This window comes from Oncorhynchus tshawytscha, linkage group LG11 (assembly GCF_018296145.1).
Source record: "Oncorhynchus tshawytscha isolate Ot180627B linkage group LG11, Otsh_v2.0, whole genome shotgun sequence".
Taxonomy (NCBI): domain Eukaryota; kingdom Metazoa; phylum Chordata; class Actinopteri; order Salmoniformes; family Salmonidae; genus Oncorhynchus; species Oncorhynchus tshawytscha.
The window spans coordinates 5,365,862-5,383,272 of record NC_056439.1 but is presented as its reverse complement, the minus strand read 5'-3'; the positions used below and the strand labels follow the sequence as shown (position 1 = coordinate 5,383,272).

General features: G+C 42.8%; 1 protein-coding gene across 4 annotated transcripts in view; it reads left to right on the top strand.

Annotated features, from left to right (window-relative positions):
• LOC112232360 (zinc finger and SCAN domain-containing protein 4-like) overlaps positions 1-17,411 on the top strand; it is a 27,969-nt gene extending 10,558 nt beyond the window's left edge. For 2 of the 4 annotated variants that reach the window (XM_042330474.1, XM_042330473.1), the window contains 8 exons: positions 147-251; positions 4,925-5,170; positions 6,110-6,240; positions 6,586-6,768; positions 11,160-11,324; positions 11,692-11,803; positions 14,640-14,767; positions 16,299-17,411. In XM_042330474.1, the coding sequence (XP_042186408.1) occupies positions 4,933-5,170; positions 6,110-6,240; positions 6,586-6,768; positions 11,160-11,324; positions 11,692-11,803; positions 14,640-14,767; positions 16,299-17,189 (1,848 nt within the window). In that variant the 5' untranslated portion in view covers positions 147-251; positions 4,925-4,932 and the 3' untranslated portion in view covers positions 17,190-17,411. Of the gene's footprint in view, positions 1-146; positions 252-3,458; positions 5,171-6,109; positions 6,241-6,585; positions 6,769-11,159; positions 11,325-11,691; positions 11,804-14,639; positions 16,047-16,298 lie in introns of those variants that run through there. The other 2 variants (XM_042330472.1, XM_024399352.2) reach the window with 2 other exon arrangements.

Sequence of the window (17,411 nt, the reverse complement as noted above, 5' to 3'; positions counted from 1 at the left end):
TTTCTTCATTCATAAAATGAAATCAATACAACTCATGTTTACATACAAAAACACAATGTATGAACTTAACGAGGTAATTGACAAAAACTCCAGAGTAGAGTTCTCTGCCATGTTTTTAAAGTCTATTTTCTAAACTCTTCCTGCAGATGGTTGGCTGGAGGCTAACAGAGGAGACTGGGCGGCCATCTTGGATTCCCATAGATGGGGAGGACATCACTGAGCGGGCCAGGACCAGAGGCGACATAGTGGAGGTCAGTGGATGGGACAGTGTCTTCAACTCTGGGCTGGGGAACAACACTGTTAACTGTTGGGGTAGGTTCCTTGTCAATCATTGGCTTATTGGTGAAATCAGCAGGCAGACAATATCTTCTTTAAGTAAATCAATCAAACCTTTATTAATGCAATTTCAGACAGAAGTTGACAATGGAAACACAGCATGTGTGTTTCAGAGTAAGTTCTGCATCCCACCTAAGGGCGCAGCTGATTTTATACATGTGATCACTCCCTGGTGGTATGATCACCTACGTCAATGTATGTATACAGCAATATGCTGAGGTTACCTTATAAGGTAACCTAGTACACTAGCTTCTCAGAATTCATTAGCATTGTCCACTGTCACACAAGATCAAAATGTCAAAACCAGATAGTGGTTACTTTTCTTTATCTAGTTTCGGTCTGACTCAGACCTAGCCTGCAAGCACACTCTTACAACAGCTAGGGCTTAACCACAAAGACTAATATAGATGGCTTGTGCAACGTATAGTGGCAGAGTTTTAGGCACATAACAGTATCTTATAAGGCCTGCAGCAAAACATATGACTTTTAAGGTCCCCTTAATCAATAATGGGGAGGGTCTTTGGGACCCTAACCCCTTCATAACCACAATCAGAAACAGACAGTCGAACACAAAACAACAAACAAACTTAGTCTCCATGACAACAGACTGGCAGAGACGAGGGCAAGGTGTAGATTTGGTCTACGGGGAGGTGTCCATATGCGGCGGGAGAGAACAGACACAGACTTGGCTAGCGATGCCCCGTCCTGCTCCTATAGTTGTGATTCAGAGAGACTGACGCCTCAGGTTAACCCCCTACCAGGTGCTGCCTTCAGCCTGCCTTCTATAGGATCTATCAACTGGAACATGGACCCTGCAACAACACGAACACTGCCTGACACCTTTGTCCTCCTCTCCTTATGTTAAACCAGACCTCAGACAATGTCAGTCCCTCAACACTAAATGGCTACACAAGCCCATTGAGAAATGACAGTAGTAGTAATGCTATCAGCAGATCTAATGGCAAAGATAAGCATTTCCCCAAACAGGTGGAGATCCATAAGAGGATGCACACGGTGGCTGTACACTTTTGGCTGTACCCAGTGTCAGATGCGCTTTGCCAATGCTTGTCACCTAAAGAGGCACCAGAGGGTCCACACGGGATAAATCTATTAGCTGCCCCCAGTGTGACAAAAGGTTCTTCCACCAGCATCATCTGAAGATGTTACTTGAAGGTCCACACGGGAGAGAGGCCGCTCGCCTGTACGCAATGAGTTTCTCAGAGAGGAGCTATCTCAAGAATGACCCGCAGAAAATGCACATGGCCCATGTATAGAGTATTGTGACATGTAATGTAGTCCTAGTTAGTTAGTTTGTAGTTAATTATGTTGGTTTTGGATTTAGTAGGGAACTGGATGAGGTGAACTTAGGAAAGAATGAGTATGATGAGGCAGGGTTGATGGTTGGTGTAATGGCGTCTGTAAAAATGCTTCTCTGATAAAGTGACAACCTTGTCCTGTTTGATGCCTGTGTTTTATAAATGTGGAAATGATAGTGCCTTAATTGTTTTCTAGTGCCTTAATAAATCTTCATGTTTACTTGACATGAAGATGTGTGTAATGTTGAACCTTTTCCAAAGTATTCTCAAATAAATGTTATCAAAGCAAGGGTACCAAATGTACAGAAAGGCAGAGGCTACGAATAGAGTTGTCATCCCCTCTTCCTCAAATCTATGGATCCAAATCGCATTCTGCACTTGTGTTATTTACGCATGTTCAAGTTTCTCCATTTACTCACCCTCTTCTGAACCCAAAAGCAATTTGATCGATATGATGATATAGCAGATGTCTCTGCCTCATATGTCTGAACAGCTGCGATTTTAATGAAAGTTCCAAAAATATGTATGAAGGCTACAACCTTCTCTGTCTGGTGTAACTGATATTGCTGTAACAATAGTCTCAAACAAGACGGTCTACACATTGGGAAAAAACAATTCGCGTTTTGTGTGATGATATAATCTTTATAGTTATGCTGCCATATAGCCAGTTTTCTGCCTCCTGTTTAGCCCATGTTTGCAATGACGATGAAAAAAAACAGACAACTGTTAGAAAAAAACATAGTTATGTCTCTTGTAACTGTTTTGTGTACAGTTGAAGTCAGAAGTTTACATACACCGAGGTTAGAGACATTAAATATAGTTTTTCAACCACTCTACAAATGTCTTTTTCTTTTTATAGTTTTGGCAAGTCGGTTAGGACATCTGCTTTGTGCATGACACAAGTGATTTTTCCAACAATTGTTTACAGACAGATTATTTCACTTATAAATTCCCTTTATCACAATTCCGGTGGGTCAGAAATGTACATACACTAAGTTGACTGTGCCTTTAAAAAGCTTGGAAAATTCCAGAAAATGATGTCATGGCTTTAGAAGCTTCTAATAGGAAAATCGACATCATTTGAGTAAATTTGAGGTGTACCTGTGGATGTATTTCAAGGCCTACCTTCAGATTCAGTGCCTCTTTCCTTGACATCATGGGAAAATCAAAAGAAATCAGCCAAAATTTGTAGACCTCCACAAGTCTGGTTCATCCTTGGGAGCAATTTCCAAACGCCTGAAGGTACCACGTTCATCTGTACAAACAATAGTACGCAAGTATAAACACCATGGGACCACAGAACCGTCATACCGACAAGTTCTGTCTCCTACAGATGAACATACTTTGGTGCGAAAAGTGCAAATCAATCCCAGAACAACAGCAAAGGACCCTGTGAAGATGCTGGAGGAAACAGGTACAAAAGTATCTATATCCACAGTAAAACGAGTCCTATATCGACATAACCTGAAAGGCCGCTCAGCAAGGAAGAAGCCACTGCTTCAAAACCACCATAAAAAAAGAGACTCCACCACCACACAGAACACAACCAGTGGACAAGTGGACTGAACAACCTCAGTCCTGGTGGTCATCAGAGAGACAGAAGCTCCAGTCAGGGATCCAGTCTGCAGCCCAAACCCTTCTCTCCACAGTCTCAGTGCAGGGATGGAGCAGGACCTGGGGCTGATAGGGATAGACCCTCCTGTTCCTATGATAAAAACACCACATTATCAATAATTAACAGAACAGGTCACCCTGGGCTTCAGCCTTCACAGAGAGTAGTGGGAGACCCCTCTGGTGGGAGTCTATCAGGAGGTCTGTCTTCTCCTTCAGGGTCTCATCTTTAATATAAATCCTTTCTGTTCAGTGTAAACACAAGTGGTCCGAGTATGGATAGCCATGAGGTGAGGAACATAGCAGAAACTGATATTTTGTTTGAAACTGCTGGCGAGTGAAGATGACAGTGAGAATGAGTGGGTTTCAGTGGTGAAAAGGAAACAACAGAAGTACAGTTGTTGTGGAAACCCTTAGACTCGTCTTTAGTCTGAGTGAGTGTTTTGGAAATCCTTTTGAAGTCTCGATAGATGTCATGGAATGTGTTGGGTGAAGTGGCGTCAGTCACAAGAAGTGGGTTTATTTGGATTTTTTTGTGTGTCTGCGAAGTACAAGAGGTGTGCATTGTGTCTCAAGAAGATATGAGTGGAATGTTTTGTGTATGGATCTTCAAAGCAGAGCGCCTATCAACAGGATTATATCTGGGATGGCGCATAAAGTGTGTACAGATTTAATACCTGAGGAAGTAGGTAGTTATTGGAGCAGGTTGACTGACCCGTATGGTCGATTTAATGAAGAAATACACTTAATCCACAATCTCTCCCTCATGTAAAGTTGGGCTATGTGAGATACCAAATATTTAGCATGTAGGCTCTTAAAGGGTAAGGTTTCAAGTGTTTGCAGACAGGAAGAGCATCGAATGCTAGTGGAGGTTAGATGCTGCAATTGAGGTGGCAAACATGCACCCGGATTGCCCTGTTAGATTGAATTGGACTGGATTGCCCTGTTAGATAGAATTGGACTGTTCAGCATGTGTCCTACCTGGAGGTGGTGAGAAGAGTTGAAGGAACGAATAGAGCTGTAGATGCAATGGTAGTAGAGCCTGCATCAGTGAATGTGTGTGTAAAAATGTGTGCTTTGTAGCATTTATTGGAATGGTCATCAACTGCACAGCACAAACGGAGAAGAAATCAGACTAAATTGGCATCATTTTAAGTGCAGCTGAACGTTTTTTGGGGGACTCAGTGATTTGACAGAAGAGGCAGTACAAGTAACCCTATCAACGAAGACACTGCCCTAACAGACTCCTGAGCCTGTGTCGGGATGTGATTTAAATTGGAATGTGACTGAAGGAGGGGGAGTTTTATTTTTTACTTTGTATAATGTCGGTTTCAACCCGTAGTTTACCACCCATACAGTAGGTGGCGGCTTGCACCTCTAACAGTTGTTTGCGAACCGTCATATCAAAGCAGTTAACGGAAGTGACCAGTTACCAAGAACAATTTCCTCTTTTGAATTTGTATGGGTTATTGAGATGTTTATTAACATCATTGAATTCACAATATGACTCATTTAACTAGACAGTATCACATACTAACCTCAGGTAGTCTTTAATTCGCGTTGGAGACGGGACTTGGTTGATTTATGTTATCTAGGTAATGCTTGCTAGCTGCTAACAATAATGGCTAACATTAATTGTATGGTTTTTCACACTCAAATAGCCTCCGTCATGGAGGTGCTAGCGAATGCAGCTGTGGCAGAGATCTGTAAACTCGTAGACGACGACTATGCAGTGTTTCGTTTGGAAATAACTCAAAGCCAGAAAGAAAACAGGGGGTTGCGGAGGAAACTACAGCTACTGGAACTGAAGGTGGCACGGGAGCGCGCAGAGAGGACAATACGAGAGCGTGTCCTCGCCAGTCGTCCCAGTAGTGTCAAAGTCGTCGACCGATACAGAATAGCAAGAGGTACATTTGACAAAATACCGCCAGTTCATGCCTGTAGCCCCATTACTCTCTGCATTAGCCAGCAGATCCGACCAGCTTGCTTGCAGCTGCACTAGGTCTAGGTCAGCCATATTTTCTGAGTAGATTAAAACAGAGCCGGGGCGAGACATGGCTCAGAAAGCATACCTCAATCCAGGGATTAAAAAATGCTTTGTATTCTGAATTGTCCAATTATCTCAATTGTTACACTGAGAGAATTGAAAGACTGCTAGTTTTTCTGGAAAACTGGACTGTTCATTATTATGCTAGGTAGCAGAAGCAACAGCGGCCATTTTGGGAATGGCAGTGTCAGCCAATCAGCTCCTTTGTTGTTCAACGCCATTCCATAATGGCTACTGTTAGCTAGCATGAGGACAAACATGGCAGTTTACTTAACTAGCACTCTTCAATATTCTCTTTGTAACAATGGGACAAGAGTGTCCAAAGCACTAATCAATTGAAGTACATTTTCTAAACCATATCTCACTCTGGCTCCACATGTCTTAATCTACACAGGAAGTCTGTCAAATCCTAGTGCAGCTGTAAACAAGCAGATAGGATCTGCTGGCTACCCTCTGCACGTGTTCAGATGTGTTAGCCAGAATTGTGTCTTGGTCAGTTTTTGAATAATAAGCAATAATTCCCCCAATTAATTAGCTATCTTGAGCAAAGACACATGATCATATTCAAACCAGTCTCTTATCTGATTCTTGATTTACTGCATTTCCTATTTTTTACTAAATGAAAACAATGTGATACATGGAACACTATACATTGATCAATAAATAGTATATTAAGAAGTTGAAAGTGTTACCTTGCATTCTTGCCTATTCTAGACAGTGACAAAACTGTCAATAGTGTACAATATAGCACTGACAGTAGCTAACCTAACCACCTCTTTTCCCCCAATCACACTCTCAGGTGAAGGACATCTCACTGAAGGCTACAGAAGCATTGTGAAGCCAGCGGGACATAATACATGGAGAGATGACCAACCAATCACTGTTGATGAGGGGAGTGGAACCTCAACCCAGCACGTTATCGTGATAGAGGTTAGTGTAATAGTATTACATAACAATTACAGTACATCAAATGTGTCCAGTTTATTTCAGGAAGGCTCCCCTCAGCTGTTCACTTGTTTACATCTTCATTTATCTGTGAGACTTCAAAATTACATTGTTATCCAATTCTACTCATGTACCGGCAACAACTGGGGATGGGCATTTTAAATATTTTCACTATTCAAACAATTATAATTGTATTTAATTGAGACAAAGCCTTTTCATAGTTAAAATAGACCTATGATTTTTACGAAGTATTTCGAATATCAACCACCTTTCAGATATTCAAATAACCTCCCCCATTCCTGGTAATAATCTCCTCTCTTCTTGTGTCAGTCTGCAGACGCAGAGGATGCAGGTCCTGGGGTCAAGCAGGAGAGGACTGGAGGAGAGGAGGACCCACGACACAGCAGAGACATCCAGACTGGAGCAGTGTCTGGAGTGGCGCCCCCTGTAGCCACAGAGGACCTGTCCACCGTCATGGCGCCCCAGGCCAAGACACGGCACAGCACCACGGAGGTCAGTGGAATGTGGAATGCCGTCCTTAAGTCAGAGACCACAGATCAGACCCATAAAGACTGAGTCTGTTGCCACTAGGCTGTCCTGTTCCCAGCTCAGAGTATTTACCAGTATTTTACCAGAGCCAGAGGACGGTTCATTCCCTTGGAGATGGTGAGGCGTTAGACACTTGTGTTGATGATCACTTGTTCTTACACTACAGAGATGGACCCTGGCAACATGCCCGTGGGGTTTAGACACACAGAATGATCTGTCTAGAGGGGAATGGAACCGGTACAATAGTATTGTATACTCTGAAGGGTGCCTAGATATGAAAGGGGAGGTTGTAGTCTTTGGTAGATGAGATGACTTTGAAAGTGGAGGGTGGCGCTCCTCCCACATGGAATGCAGATAGTCACCTAGGAGACAGACACTCTGCAAATATTTCTTAGATTACAGGGGAAGCTTTGAGACAAATCCAAATGCCACGACCCACTCCCCTGTACATGCATTCAGGGATTGCGATACAGTGTTCATGTCGATGGCACTTTCCGATTCACACGGCCGTGTCCTTCTCGATCAGGTTTTGAACTTAAATGACAGGGCTAGAGCCCAGGCTCAGGGAGGTCGCGCAACATCAGGGGGTAGTAAAGAGAAACCGTTCCTCTGCATGTTCTGTAACAAAGACTTTAGCTGCCTTCATTGGGTGGAGATCTACCAGAGAGTCCACACAGGGGTGAAACCCATCAGCTGCATCCAGTGTGAGAAGAGGTTCTCCCACCAGCACCAGCAGAAGAGGCACCTGAAGGTCCACACAGGAGAAAGGCCGTTCGCCTGTAAGCACTGCGGGAAGAAGTTCTCAAAGAGGAGCTCTCTCAGGATACACCAGCAGAAAAAACATTCCAGTCTATAACATAGAAAGTAACCAGTCTGCTCGATAGCTTCTGAGGTTTAGATCAAACCCTGCATTAAAGACAAAGATGAATTTTCTTTGTTGTCGGCAAAACATATCCACCAATGCATTTGGAGTAACAGATTTCAGTGTAGAATATTGCATCTATACATTGTGTGATATACAGTGCCTAGTGAAAGTCTACACATACCTTGCACAGTCTTCACATTTTTCTTCCTTAAAATTAAGTCTAAAGGGGATTAAATTGGACTTAGAAAGTTAAAGTATTGTGGTGGCAACACCTAATCCTGGAATAGTTGTATTCTTCACACATTACACACATTCTAATGCCAAATACACACCAGAATGACTTTCCAAGAGGTGTTGAGTGATCCTGACTTAAATCTGAGACAATGTTTGAATATTGCTGTCCATCAATTATTCCCAATCAAAAGTACTGAATTTGAGCAATATTGACCGGAACAATTAATATACAAGTAAAATAATATAAAGACTTGAGTAAATTAAGGATAAAGTGTGTGTGGGTGTTTGATGTACAAGTCAAAAGTTTGGACACCTACTCATTCCAAGTTTAATTTATTTGTACTATTTTCTACATTGTAGAATAATAGTGAAGACATCAAAACTATGAAATAACACACAAGGAATCATGTAGTAACCAGAAAAGTGTTATACAAATCGAAATATATTTGAGAATCTTCAAATTGGTCACCCTTTGCCTTGATGACAACTTTGTACAGTCTTGCCATTTTCAACCAGTTTCATGAGGTAGTCACCTGGAATGCATTTCAAAAAAGTGAATTTGTGGACATCTGTCCTGAGTGGTGCAGCGGTCTAAGGCACTGAATCTCAGTGCAAGAGGTGTCACTGCAGTCCCTGGTTCGAGGCCAGGCTGTATCACATCTGGCTGGGATTGGGAGTCCCATAGGGCAGCGCACAATTGGCCCAGCATCGTCCGGGTTTGGCCGGAGTAGGCCGTCATTGTAAATAAGAATGTTATTAACTGACTTTTCTAGTTAAATAAAAAAAATAAAAAATAAAAAATTGCCTTGACGACAACTTTGCACACTCTTGGCATTCTCTCAACCAGCTTCATGAGGAATGCGTTTCCAACGGTCTTGAAGGAGTCCCCACATATGCTGAGCACTTGTTGGCTACTTTTCATTCACTATGCGGTCCAACTCATCCCAAACCAACTCAACTGAGTTGAGGTCAGGTGATTGTAGCAGCCAGGACATCTGATGCAGCACTCCATCACTCTCCTTGGTCAAATAGCTCTTACACAGCCTGTAGGTGTATTTGGGGTCATTGTCTTGTTGAAAAACAAATGATAGTCCCACTAAGCACAAACCAGATGGGGTGGCGTATCGCTGCAGAATGCTGTGGTAGCCATACTGGTTAATTGTGCCTTGAATTCTAAATAAATCAGACAGTGTCACCAGCAAAGCACCATTACATCTACTACTCCATGCTTCACGGTGGGAACCAAACATGCAAAAATCATCCATTCACCTACTCTGCGTCTCACAGACACGGCGGTTGGAACCAAAAATCTCACATTTGGACTCATCAGACCAAAAGAGAGATTTCCAACGGTCTAATGTCCATTCTCGTGTTTCTTGGCCCAAGCAAGTCTTCTTCTCATTGGTGTCCTTTAGCATTGGTTTCTTTACAGCAATTCGACCATGAAGGCCTGATTCACTCAGTCTCCTCTGAACAGTTGATGTTGAGATGTGTCTGTTACTTGAACTCTGTGAAGCATTTATTTGGGCTGCAATTTCTGAGGCTGGTAACTCTAATGAACTTATCCTCTACAGCAGAGGAGACTCTGGGTCTTCTGTTCCTGTGGTGGTCCTCATGAGAGCCAGTTTCATGATGGCACTTGATGGTTTTTGCGACTGCACGTGAAGGAACTTCAAAAGTTTTAATGATGGACTGTCGTTTCTTTTTGCTTATTTGAGTTGTTCATGCCATAATATGCACTTGGTCTTTTACCAAATAGGGCTATCTTCTGTATAACACCGCTACCTTGTCACAACACATCTGACTGGCTCAAACTCATTAAGAAGGAAGGAAATTCCACAAATCAACTTAAGGCACACCTGTTAATTGAAATGCATTCCAGGTGACTACCTCATGAAGCTGATTGAGACAATGTCAAGAGTGTGCGAAGAGGTTGCTACTTTGAAGAATCTAAAATATATTTTGATTTGTTTAACACTTTTTGGGTTATTTCATAGTTGTGATGTCTTCTATTATTCTACAATATAGAAAATAGTACAAATAAAGAAAAACCCTTGAATGAGTAGGTGTCCAAACTTTTGACTGGAACTGTATACGCCAAAAAAGTATTTTACACATTGTTTGTACTGTGTAGGCTATGATGTTAAAAAAGCCTATTTCATTACTTCCATTCAACTACCTAATTTTTTTTCGCCAGATACTTTTAATTCGATAATTAATTCAGTTCATCAGGTTCATGCAGATTTTTAGTTGAGATGTTGTGTGGTTATCATGTTGTGTATTAACGTTTTAATAAACACAAAATGGGACTTTATTTTAACATACATTACATGTGATCCACATACACACAGTGCTTTATAACCAATACACTCTCCACCAACAGTGGAGAGTTTTTTTCCTCTAATAAAAACTTTCTCCCAAGGGGGATCGAAGCTCACGGCCGTCATGTCTCTCCGTCTCTGGGTTTATCACGCCACCATTTAGTGATGGCAGTCGAGGAAATTACAGCAATTTGACAAGACCACGAGCATCTTCAAAAAAAAAAAAAAGATCTACACGAATATAACTTGTTGTATAATCCTCCTACATCTTTAGTGCTATGCACATTAATATATGTGAAACGGATAGGCAAAAACTTTTTGGTCATATGGGAGGTAGTAGCCTAGTCAAGGATGCATCATCATGCAATATTGGGACACACTTTACACTTTACAGACCTAGACCTAGTAGAACAAAATAACCTTGAATTTGTAGGTTTTAAAATAATCCCTCTGGTGGCCAAATTTACCTATTTTAATTAATACCATTGGTTTGTGGATAAAAAGTCTAAAGGTCTTTGATAGGATGATGTGGAATTTGTTACAGGAAATAATCACTGCCACCTTGAGATTAGCGTAAGGATAACATGTGCCAGGTTATCTGATCGGACCAGCTAGAATGTAAAGAAAGAGAAAAGGGTGGATACCTAGTCAGTTGTACAACTAAATGCATTCAACCCAACCCCTCTGAACCAGAGAGGGGCAGGGGGCTGCCTTAAACAACATCCGCGTCATCGGCGCCCGAGGAGCAGTTGTGTAGCTTTTTATCATGTGCAAGTAAATCAACCATTTTAATTGGCTGATGCACATTTTGAGACTGAGAAACTGTTTAATGTTAGCAAGTATGGCCCATCCATGCTGAAAGTGTGTTTATTATCTTTGTGTATGTACCCGAGGGAGTGTACGTCTGTGTAATCTGTATCACCTCTCTCTTCCAGGAGGAGGAGGGTCCAGAGGTGCTGCTGGTGAAGGAGGAGGGGTGTGAGGAGGGTCTGGTGAACCCTGAGGGGACCATGGTCATGGAGGACAACCAGACTACACCTCCTCCTGAACCGGCAGAGGAACCAGCTGAGCAGCACAGGACCACACACAGCCTCACTGAGGTGAGCCCACTGTGATCTACTGTCTGAATGGTATTAGTTCAGGGCCTGTATCCACAAAGCCTCTCGAGTAGGAGTGCTGATCTAGGATCAGTTTAGCCTTTTAGATCATAATGAATAGGATTATATGGAAAGATTAGCACTCCTACTCTGAGACTTTTTGTGGATACGGGCCCAGCTCTTGATAAATGTTGTCTTAAGTGTGGGACCATGCCTTTGAATTTAAAACCATGTAAAATAATCAAATCAACTAACAAGTCTCCATAGTACTCATAGCAATCCCTCATTGCCCAATCAGAAGATGCTCCATAGCAGGGTGCTGATATCAGATTTCTTGATCCAACATCCTCTCACTCTGTATCTCTTACAGTCAGTAGACATGGAGGATGGGAAGACTGATCTGCTACTAGTCAAAGAGGAGACTATAGAAGACGGACCAGAGAGCATTGACCTGCTGAGTGGACTAAAGATGGGGGAGCAAGGTAAGGGAGAAATACATCTGGGTCTTTTTTTATAAATGATGAGCTCAAAATTGGGATCAAAATTTCAAAAATGGTTTGAAACAAAAATAATGATTTTCTTGCAGTTCCACAGTGTACTTAAAGGAATATATGCAAATTGTCCATTAACGCCACCTATACAACAACATAGGCCCAATACTATACATCCTTTAAGAAGGGTTCATAGAGACATTGGAAAGTCAAATTCAAGGACTTTCAGGGACTTTTTTTTCAGGCACTTAGTCATTTTCAAGGGCCTCAATATTGTATAATTTATATCATTGGAAATATAGGGCCTAATATAGAACCCCCCACCACCACCAAAAAGTGTCCCCCAAATTGTGATGAAGCCCACTAGGCTGTGTAATGTATTGTGGTGGATATGCAGAATAATTCATAGGAATAGCTTGGGTGGGTGTTGCGCAATAGTCTATCCTACACAATTGTGCACAGTAGACTCAGTGTAATAGTCTATCCTACACAATTGTGCACCCACCGTAGACTCAATTGTGCACCACAGATAATATATTTTTCATCTGACATAGATTAGTAAAAGATAGTCTCCCAGAAATTGCTTACAAGACTGAGAATAATCAAAGTGGTAGTTGCATACAATTGTGCACAGTAGACTATGTCCAATCTGAGGCACAAAAACATATGAAAACATCAACTCATTGCCTTGATGCTTTCTATGTTAAATCTTACGAGACCCTGCTGAAAATCAAGCAGACGACAACCGATCAACATCAATTCACTAGGGACATTAGATCCAACGTGGATCCAGGCACAACTGTCTTCACAGGCATAACAAATTAGACAAATTCTGGACATTCCTCGCAAACACCTTTTTTTCCCAGCACTTGTGCAGATGTTTTATCGCATTTGCTATCACTAACAGCTGTTCATCACTTGAATGTAATTAAAAAATTCAGATGACGATGTGTGAAAATATCACAGCATAATTAAACAGCTCGACATCAAATGCGCATCCAACAAGTATTATGTAATTATTGAAGAACCACGTTAATGACAGTATCGATTTAGGTTTTAAGTATCAAGGTGGCTCATTCGGTTGGAAGCATTTTGCAATCTTTTTGGGATTTGTGCCCATAAACTGTTTTCACCCCGTAACACAGACACACAAAATGTTACATCGTTGCACTGTATTTCTGAGATCTCTATACAAAAAAAAACTGTCCGACAGCTAGATCGAGGATTCTTACAGTGTTAAAGTTAGTCTAATTTAACTGATTAATGCCTAATGTATGATCTAATGGCAACACTGCCGTAAATTTAAGGACAGAAAATTAATGTTATGTCGGACAAATCCATCAAGACACAAACCATGAGAAAGGGTTAACAGGTTTTAAATCAACTCGGCAATTTTATTGAATATATACTATATATACAAAAGTATTTGGACACCCCTTCGGCTATTTCATCAACATCCGTATAAAATCAAGCACACAGGCATGCAATCTCCATAGACACACATTGGCAGTAGAATGGCCTTACTGAAGAGCCGTGACATTCAACGTGGCAATGTCATAGTATGCCACCTTTCCAACAAGTCAGTTCAACAAATTTCTGCCCTGCTAGAGCTGCCCCGGTCAACTGAAAGTGCTGTTATTGTGAAGTAAAAACGTCTTGGAGCAACAACGGCTCAGCCACGAAGTTGTAGGCCACACAAGCTCACAGAACAGGACCGTCGAGTGCTGAAGCGTGTAAAAATAGTATGTTCTTGGTTGCAACACTCACTACCGAGATCCAAACTCCCTCTGGAAGCAAAGTCAGCATAAGAACTATTCGGCAGGAGCTTCATGAAATGGTTTCAATGGCGGGCAGCTGCACACAAGCCTAAGATTACCATGCGCAATGCCAAGCGTCGGCTGGAGTGGTGTAAAGCTTGCCGCCATTGGATTCTGGAGCAGTGGAAATGCGTTCTCTGGAGTGATGAATCATGCTTCACCCGATGGATGTCCGATGGATGAATCTGGGTTTGGCGGATGCCAGGAGAACACTACCTGCCCCAATGCATAGTGCCAACTGTAAAGGGCTGTTTTTCATGGTTTGGGCTAGGCCCCTTAGTTCCAGTGAAGGGAAATCTAAATGCTACAGCATTCAATGACATTCTAGATGATTATGTGCTTCCAACTTTGTGGCAACAGTTTGGGGAAGGACTTTTCCTGTTTCAGCATGACAATGCTCCTGTGCACAAAGCAAGGTCCATACAGAAATGGTTTGTCGATCGGTGAGGAAGAATTGACTGGCCTGTACAGTGCCTTGACCTCAACCCCATCGAACACCTTTGGGATGAATTGGAACGCTGCCAGGCCTAATCGCCCAACATCAGTGCCCGACCTCACTAATGCTCGTGGCTGAATGGAAGCAAGTCCTTGCAGAAATGTTCCAGCATCTTCCCAGAAGAGTGGAGGCTGTTATAGCAGCCAAGGGGGACCAACGCCATATTAATGCCCATGATTTTGGAATAAGATGTTCAAGGAGCAGGTGTCCACATACTTTTGGTCTTATGGTGTATCTATGCCCCCCTTATACCTTAATGTAATGACACAAAGTTGTCCAGCGTAGGAAATCCTCACTGGTACCATAGTTTATAGAAAGACCCACATACAGAACATAATAGATATACTTCAATGGAAATAGTGATGCACCTGGCTATTTAATCAATACAACTTATGTTTACATACAAAAACACACATATTGTATTGTATGAACTTCACCAGATAATTGACTCAAACTCCATGTGTAGAGTTCTCTGCCAAGTTTGTAAAGTCTACTTTGAAACCTCTTCCTACAGATGGTTGGCTGGAGGCTAACAGAAGAGACTGGGCGGCCATCTTGGAATCCCAGACCCAGATGGGTGCAGCCAAGGGCCCGGGGGACAACATCACTGAGCAGGCCAGGACCAGAGGAGAAATAGTGGAGGTCAGTGGATGGGACAGCATCTTCAACTCTGGGCTGGGGAACAACACTGTTAACTACAACCAGAAACAGACAGTCGAACACAAAACAACAACCGAACTTAGTCTCCATGACAACAGACTGGCTGAGACCAGAGCGGGGCGTAGATTTGGTCTGCAGGGATGGGGATGTGTCGGTTCGCGGCGGGAGAGAATAGACACAGACTCGGCTAGTGATGCTCCGTCCTGCTCCTATAGTTGTGATTCAGAGAGACTGATGGCACCTCAGGTTAACCCCCTAAAAGGTGCTGCCTTCAGCATACCTTCTATAGGATCTATCAACTGGAACATGGACCCTGCGACATCACAGACCCTCCCTGGCCTTCGTCCTCCTCACACTCTCCTAATGTTAAACCAGACCTCAGACAATGCCAGTGCCTCAACACTAAATGGCTACACAAACCCATTGACAAATGACAGTAGTAGTAACGCTATCAATAGATCTGGTGGAAAAGAGAAGCGCTTCCCGTGTTCATTCTGTGGGAAAGCCTTCAGTTTCCCCAAACAGGTGAAGATCCACCAGAGAATGCACACAGGGGAGAAACCTTTCAGCTGCCACCTGTGTCGGGCCAGTTTTTCAGACTCATCCAACCTGAAGAGGCACCAGAGGGTCCACACAGGGGAGAAACCATACAGCTGCCCTCAGTGTGAGAAGAGGTTCTCCCACCAGCACCAGCTGAAGAGGCACCTGATGGTCCACACAGGAGAGAGGCCGTTCTCCTGTATGCACTGCGGGAAGAGATTCTCAGAGAGGAGCTACCTCAGAATACACCAACAGAAAATGCACACAACCCATGTAATGTAGTATTAGCTAGTTTGTAGTTAATTCTGTTGGTTTTCGATGTAGTACAGAACTGGATGAGGTAAAATGAGGATGATGAAAATGAGTGTGATGAGGAAGAGTAGATGATATGGTGATAGTTGGTGTGATGGTGTCTGTAAAAATGCTTCCCTGATGAAAAGTGACAGCCTTGTCCGTTTGATGCCAGTGTTTTATAATGAGGCACTGATATTGCCTTAATTCATGTTTATTAATGTAGTGAAGCTGTGTGTAATGTTGAACCTATTTCAAGGCGTTCTAAAATTCATTTTATCAAAGTGAGGGTACCTGATTTACACAAAGGATAAAGTGTTACCATAGGGAGAAAAGTTATTCTAGTCACATGTATCACTTTATGCAATAAATACTGTACTTCACAATATTACAATTTTGTTGAAATGAAATAAAAAATTGACTGTGCTGACTGACTTGGTTATTTTTTTTATCATGGTAGGGACGGAGTTTCCCTTCTCTGTCAAAACAAAACATTAAACTTAATTCTTGAATCAACACATATGGACAATTTTTATGAACTACCAATGACTCCATATTATTGGGGATTTTAATCACAATATTAGAGATTGGCTTGACTGTGGTTAACATTTTATAATGTCTACAGTAAAGAGATACTTATATAAACCTTTTATATGCTCTTCTGTATATTTTGTGTTTACAGTCTGCAGTCCATGAGGACCTGCTGATATCCGGTGTTGCTGGCGGGAGAGACTGGACCTCTGAAGTGGCTGGTCACAAACCCTGGCCCCGGATCAGAAACCTGGATCAGGAGCAGTCACTCTTCCTTCGCGAGTCAGAACCAGGACCGAACCACCACCACCACACAGAACAAAACCAGTGGGCAGGTGGAAGTCCTGTTGGTCATCAAAAAGACAGAGGCCTCAAACAGGGATCCAGTCTGCAGCCCAGACCCTTCTCCTCACAGTCTCAGTGCAGGGATGGAGCAGGACCTGGGGCTGATAGAGATAGACCCTCCTGTTCTCATGATACAAACACCACAGTATCCATGATGAACAGAGTAGGTCACCCTGGGCTTCAGCCTTCACAGAGAGTGGTGGGAGACCCCCCTGGTAGGAGTCTAACAGGAAGTCTGTCTTCTCCAGGATCTTGTCTAATGCCTGGTGAATGGGTTCATAGAGGGCATGGACCTCGGCCTAGCCTTCCTCAGCTGCCTCATGGGTACCCCATGACTACAGACAGTGTCAGGATGGCCGTTAACAACGAGAGTTACCTAGCCTATAACACAGCACCCAATCCCAACAACACCCAAACAATGGCTTCAGGTCAAGGAGGGAGCTCAAAGACTTCTGCTTCTACCTCCTCTGGTGTCATTGGGTCACAACGTGGGAGGCCGAGCGTTAGGACAGACGCGGACAAGCCGTACGCCTGCCCCACGTGTGGGAAGCGCTTCGCTAGGGCACACTATTTGAGGGAGCACCAGACCGTTCACACCAAGGAGAAGCCCTTCAAGTGTAAACTATGCTACAAGAGCTTCTCCTTCTTGAGTAACCTTACCAGACATCGGAGTGTCCACAACCGGGAGAAATCGTAGCACTGTGGCTTGAGATGTATGTCTAGGATAGTTATCATGTTAAGTGTCTTGGGTTAAGAGGGTAATTGAACCACATACCCTTCATGAACCCTTTAACTGGTCATTTGAAACAGGCTTGTGTAAACTGTTTTCAGAGGGAGTAAACCTATGCTAGAGCAAGGAAAGTTTAATATTTACCTTACTGAGGTGATTGATGGAATAAAGTCCTATTATTTTACTCTT